At 44.7% G+C, this 6,683-nt stretch overlaps 1 protein-coding gene across 1 annotated transcript in view; it reads right to left on the bottom strand.

The window, feature by feature from the left end:
* Positions 1–608: 608 nt before the first annotated feature.
* LOC311119978 (cell adhesion molecule-related/down-regulated by oncogenes-like) overlaps positions 609–6,683 on the bottom strand; it is a gene marked incomplete at its 3' end in the record, with an annotated part of 12,816 nt that continues 6,741 nt past the window's right edge. The window contains exons 4-7 of the mRNA XM_084194617.1: positions 5,797–5,940; positions 5,207–5,494; positions 4,792–5,061; positions 609–947 (exon numbers count right to left, since the gene is read on the bottom strand). Of these exons, the coding sequence (XP_084050743.1) occupies positions 609–947; positions 4,792–5,061; positions 5,207–5,494; positions 5,797–5,940 (1,041 nt within the window). The remainder of the gene's footprint in view (positions 948–4,791; positions 5,062–5,206; positions 5,495–5,796; positions 5,941–6,683) is intronic.

Below are 6,683 nucleotides of genomic sequence, written 5' to 3' on the forward strand. Positions count from 1 at the left end.
GTAACCAACGTTTCTCCCAAACATTTCTTGGCTTTAGTAACCAACGTTTCTCCCAAACATTTAATGGCTTTAGTAACCAACGTTTCTCCCAAACATTTATTGGCTTTAGTAACCAACGTTTCTCCCAAACATTTAATGGGTTTAGCAACCAACGTTTCTCCCAAACATTTATTGGCTTAGTAACCAACGTTTCTCCCAAACATTTAATGGCTTTAGTAACCAACGTTTCTCCCAAACATTTAATGGGTTTAGCGACCAACGTTTCCCCCAAACATTTAATGGGTTTAGCGACCAACGTTTCCCCCAAACATTTAATGGCTTTAGTAACCAACGTTTCTCCCAAACATTTAATGGGTTTAGCGACCAACGTTTCTCCCAGAAATGTAATGGTTAGCAAACTTGCTTTAAAACTGCAACATTTTCTTTACGCCTCATGGCAAAATGTGTAGAATTACAGGAAATTAACTGTAAAACACAATTTCACTTAGGGTCCCCAAAAGGCTCAGACTGCGGCCCCTCATGATGAATTCAGATTTTTTTGTGGCACCTACCCCCATCCAAGTTGCCCATCCCTGGTGTAAATGGATCAGTCAATCGTCCAGTCTTACCAACAGTGAGGACAGCCTCAGCCGTGACAGAGCCCATCTCATTTGACGCCTCACAGATATACCTCCCGGCCTGGGCCTGGGTCACAGCCTGGATGTAGAGTGAGCTGGACCCAGGACGGGACATGGTGAGGTGGGGAGGCCCTTCACCGGGGCCCCTGGCTGCGGCCTGCGGCGGGAGGAGGTGGAGGGCCGGGTGGGTGGAGACAGGGCCGTGGGCGTCGTACCAGCGGATGGCGGGGCGGGGGTGTCCTGTGGCGTTACAGGAAAAAGACACGGTCTCGCCTTCCTGGTACGAACCACTCACAGGAGGGGACAGGATGGTGGGGAGGGAACTGAAACCTGGCAACGCAAATATACATCAATTAATAAATCAATCAATCAATCAAATGTATTTATAAATCCCTTTTACAGGAACATTTGTACTTTGACAGGAACGTTCTTACCAGGAGCTCAATGCTGGCACACTAAACATAAACAAAACAGAGACACAAACACAACTGACAGTGTACTCCTTTAATGATGGATCATATTAAACAGTTTATATATACAACAATATCATTTAGTGTAACAGGCAGCAGGGATGATTTGATATCAACCTCCAGTGCCTGGTACCTGGTAACCCACGGAGCCAAAGAACTGCAGTGACTGTGTTTTAATACTCAGTTTATCTAACTCACATCTAGTTCTCAACGTAAACACACCAGTGCTGCTGCTGACTGACCTGCAGCACATCATAGCAGAATACATCTCTCCTTCGGCACTCAGAGATGGGGGAGGGAGGAGAGAGGGAGGGAGGAGAGAGGGAGGGAGGAGAGAGGGAGGGAGGAGAGAGGGAGGGAGGAGAGAGGGAGGGAGGAGAGAGGGAGGGAGGAGAGAGGGAGGGAGGAGAGAGGGAGGGAGGAGAGGGGGAGGGAGGAGAGAGGGAGGGAGGAGAGAGGGAGGGAGGAGAGAGGGAGGGAGGAGAGTGGGAAGGGGGGAATGAGGATTACTATCCCACACTATCTCTGGTCTCAGCTCCCTGTCTCTACTGTTGGAGAGATAGAGACCACTAGAAGAGTGAGGGACTGTGTGTGTGTGTGTGTGTGTGTGTGTGTGTGTGTGTGTGTGTGTGTGTCTGTGTGTGTCTGTGTGTGTCTGTGTGTGTCTGTGTGTGTATGTCTGTGTATGTCTGTGTATGTCTGACAAGCTCCAGACCACCCAGCTGTCAACATCATACACTACTGACTCTTATTTATTAACACATACTGTAGCATCTGCTATTAGCCTTACTGCTATTAGCCTTACTGCTATTAGCCTTATTGCTATTAGCCTTATTGCTACTAGCCTTAATGCTATTAGCCTTACTGCTATTAGCCTTATTGCTACTAGCCTTAATGCTATTAGCTTTACTGCTATTAGCCTTACTGCTATTAGCCTTACTGCTATTAGCCTTATTGCTACTAGCCTTACTGCTATTAGCCTTACTGCTATTAGCATTACTGATACTAGCCTTACTGCTATTAGCCTCACTGCTATTAGCCTTACTGCTATTAGCCTTACTGCTATTAGCATTACTGATACTAGCCTTACTGCTATTAGCCTCACTGCTATTAGCCTTACTGCTATTAGCCTTACTGCTATTAGCCTTACTGCTAATACCTTACTGCTAATAGCCTTACTGCTATTAGCCTTACTGCTATTAGCCTTACTGCTATTAGCCTTACTGCTATTAGCATTACTGATACTAGCCTTACTGCATGGAACGACAGATAGTGTCTGTCATATATGTGAGATACTTGTTGTAGTTTTTTTACATTTATTTAACCCCTTATTTTTAGCACTAAACAGTCTCCATATACACTACCGTTCAAAAGTTTGGGGTCACTTAGAAATGTCCTTGTTTTCGAAAGAAAAGCAATTTTTTTTGTTCATTAAAATAACATCAAATTGATCAGAAATACAGTGTAGACATTGTTAATGTTGTAAATGGCTATTGTAGCTGGACACGGCTGATTTTTTATGGAATATCTACATAGGCGTACAGAGGCCCATTATCAGCAACCATCAGTCCTGTGTTCCAATGGCTTGTTGTGTTTGCTAATCCAAGTTTATCATTTTAAAAGGCTAATTGATCATTAGAAAACCCTTTTGCAATTATGTTAGCACAGCTGAAAACTGTTGTGCTGATTAAAGAAGCAATAAGACTAGTTGAGTATCTGGATCATCAGCAATTGTGGGTTATGCAAAACACCAGTCTCAACGTCATATGGCTTTTTCTTTGCAACTCTGCCTAGAAGGTCAGCATCCCGGAGTCGCCTCTTCACTGTTGACGGTGAGACTGGTGTTTTGCGGGTACTATTTAATGAAGCTGCCAGTTGAGGACCTGTGAGGCACCTGTTTCTCAAACTAGACACTCTAATGTATTTGTCCTCTTGCTCAGTTGTGCACCCTCTTTCTATTCTGGTTAGAGCCAGTTTGCGCTGTTCTGTGAAGGGAGTAGTATACAGCGTTGTACGAGATCTTCAGTTTCTTGGCAATTTCTCGCATGGAATAGCCTTCATTTCTCAGAACAAGAATAGACTGATGAGTTTCAGAAGAAAGTTCTTTGTTTCTGGCCATTTTTAGCCTGTAATTGAACCCACAATTGCTGATGCTCCAGATACTCAACTAGTCTCAAGAAGGCCAGTTTTATTGCTTCTTTAATCGGCACAACAGTTTTCAGCTGTGCTTACATAATTGCAAAAGGGTTTCCTAATGATCAATTAGCCTTTTAAAATGATAAACTTGGATTAGCAAACACAACATGCCATTGGAACACAGGACTGATGGTTGCTGATAATGGGCCTCTGTACGCCTATGTAGATATTCCATAAAAAATCAGCCGTTTCCAGCTACAATAGCCATTTACAACATTAACAATGTCTACACTGTATTTCTGATCAATTTGATGTTATTTTAATGGACAAAAAAATTGCTTTTCTTTCAAAAACAAGGACATTTCTAAGTGACCCCAAACTTTTGAACGGTAGCGTATCCTTCCATTCCATTATCAACTGGTACCGGGGGACCTTCAGACGAGACTTGTGAGGCCTGTGGGCATCCTAGAGCAAAACATGAGAGTCTCACCTTTACACAGAAGGGTCATATTAGTGTGTAGCCCACAGAAGGGTCATATTAGTGTGTAGCCCACAGAAGGGTCATATTAGTGTGTAGCCCACAGAAGGGTCATATTAGTGTGTAGCCCAAACTGTTCGTCCGCTACAGACAGAAGTTGGCAGATCGGCTGCACCGACTTCAGACGAGTCCCAAGACGCTTGTGGGGGTCGTAGAGAAAAACGGAGAACACAATCATGTTCGTGAGAGGCTTATCTTTCCATAGAAGGGTCATCATTTCTAGGCCAAACCGTTCGGACGCTACAGACAATTTTGTGAGAAGACGATTTTCGGGATGTCTCATGGTCTGACAAACACCGCTCTAGCTCTGTCACCTTTCACCGCAGATGTGGAAGTGTTACATAGGCGGATGTGGTGGATTGAAACACATCCAATGCAAAAAAACAGATATCTTTGACAGATTTATATGGGGATTTTTCTTATTACGCTAATTGGAGATCGACTCTAGGGGTTTAACTTAACCTTAACCTTAACCCAAACTTTAACCCTAATTCCTAACCCTAAACCTAACCCCTAACCCTTATCTAACCCCAACCCCAACCCTAAACCTAACCCCTAACCCTAAAATAGCCCTTTTCCTTGTGGGGATGTGAATTTTCCTTGTTTTACTATCCTTGTGAGGACTTTTGGTCCCCATAAGGATAATAAAACCAAACACACACACACACGCTCAGAGCCCTCCAAGGCTACTCTTTACATTCCTCTGTCCCTGAGCTCATCCCTGGTGGCCGGCACAAAGGTACCTCTCACGCAGAGACAGGAGGGGAGAGATGTGGGGGAGAGGGGGTAAGGGAGAGCTACTGGGGCGGCAGGTAGCTTAGTGTTTAAGAGCGTTGTGCCAGTAACCGAAAGGTCGCTGGTTCTAATCCCCGAGCCGACTAGGTGAAAAATCTGTCGATGTGCCCTTGAGCAAGGCACTTAACCCTAATTGCTCCTGTAAGTCGCTCTGGATAAACCAGCAGGGAAAACAGCACATTTTCTCATACAATCACTTCCTGATATGCCACTACTTTAGAAGAGTACACTGTACCTGATTGGAGGGTGAGCCTGCCAGCTGACTGGGCTGAGCCAATCCCGTTGTCCACCAGGCACTGGTACACGCCCTCGTCCTGTGATGTCACCCCTTTGATGTAGAGGGAGGAGCCTGAGATTTGGAGGCGGGGCGAAGGGGCGATGGGGGCAGAGTTGAAGAGCCAGGTGACATTGGGGGTGGGGTTTCCCTTGGCAACGCAGGTGAAGCGGGCGGCGTCTCCAGGTAAGACATACTGGTCAGACAGATTTCTCAGAATAGATGCCTCCTCTGGAGAGGAGAGGGGAGGAGTTAGATAAAATCTACCATTAGAGTAATTCATCTAACCTTTCTTTAACCATGAAGTCCCATTGAGGTCAGCTGATCTGTTTCCCAAGAGAGACCTGACTACAGAAGTGGCCTGTTAGTAACTCACCGAGCACATTCACAGTATAGTTGACGCTGCGTATGTTCCTCCCTGTCTCCGTGGTAACAAAACACAGGTAGTTCCCTCCATCACTCCTCTTCAGGCTCTGTAGGACCAGGTTGTTCCCTGCTGGCACGGCAGGTACTGCCACCTCCTTCCCATTCTTCAGCCACTGAGCAGCGGGCGACGGACTGCCCGACACCACACACTCCAACACCAGCAAGCTGGAATGTTCCACTGATAGAGTAGTAGGGGTGATGGGGTATACTATCCTCACTGGGGAGGGGTCGTCAGAGGCTGAGGAGAAAGCGGAAGTGTTGTAAAGATTAGACATAAAGTGGTGAAAGTCTTGTAATTACACTGTTATCTTCTCTTAGCTACATACAGTCTTAAATCGCAATAAAGTACCGTCTGTATTGAAGTAGAGATATTGAAGAAGAGATAATGAAGTAGAGATATTAAAGTAGAGATATTGAAGAAGAGATATTGAAGAAGAGATAATGAAGAAGAGATAATGAAGCAATAAAGAAATAACAAGTAAGTGTTCCATTGAGAGGAGAGTCAGAGAAGTGTGGTAGTTAAAATACCATATGACTTACGTTTGACAGTCAGCTTGGTACCTTGAGCCTCTACTCTGGTCTCCATGGTTACAGGGTTGTATGCACCACACTTATACATGCCCCCATGCTGGGGGGAAACAGAGAGGATCTGAAGGTTCCCAGACGGGAGGACTATATAGTCATCTGAAAACAGAGAGGCAATCACAGTCCCTATTACGTCCTCAATATGGCCTTCAGATATGGAGCCTCTGTACACATACAGAAAATATACACAATGTGACAGTATGGCTGAAGATACTTACTTTTACTTAGCTTTTCAATTCTACTTTATTTACTTTTAATCTTAAGATTTACTTGGTTTGGTATGTCATTGAGAACACATGCTTCTCTACAGTAAGTAGCTGGTTGGTTACAGAGTGTTGGTTTCAGAGTGTTGGTTACAGAGTGTTGGTTTCAGAGTGTTGGTTTCAGAGTGTTGGTTACAGAGTGTTGGTTTCAGAGTGTTGGTTACAGAGTGTTGGTTACAGAGTGTTGGTTTCAGAGTGTTGGTTTCAGAGTGTTGGTTTCAGAGTGTTGGTTTCAGAGTGTTGGTTACAGAGTGTTGGTTACAGAGTGTTGGTTTCAGAGTGTTGGTTACAGAGTGTTGGTTACAGAGTGTTGGTTACAGAGTGTTGGTTTCAGAGTGTTGGTTACAGAGTGTTGGTTGGTTTACAGAGTGTTGGTTTCAGAGTGTTGGTTACAGAGTGTTGGTTACTGAGTGTTGGTTTCAGAGTGTTGGTTACAGAGTGTTGGTTACAGAGTGTTGGTTACAGAGTGTTGGTTACAGAGTGTTGGTTACAGATGTTGGTTACAGAGTGTTGGTTTCAGAGTGTTGGTTACAGAGTGTTGGTTTCAGAGTGTTGGTTTACAGAGTGTTGGTTACAGAG

Source organism: Coregonus lavaretus (genome assembly GCF_964263955.1).
Source record: "Coregonus lavaretus genome assembly, contig: HAP1_SCAFFOLD_7781, whole genome shotgun sequence".
In the NCBI taxonomy this organism is placed as follows: Eukaryota; Metazoa; Chordata; class Actinopteri; order Salmoniformes; family Salmonidae; genus Coregonus; species Coregonus lavaretus.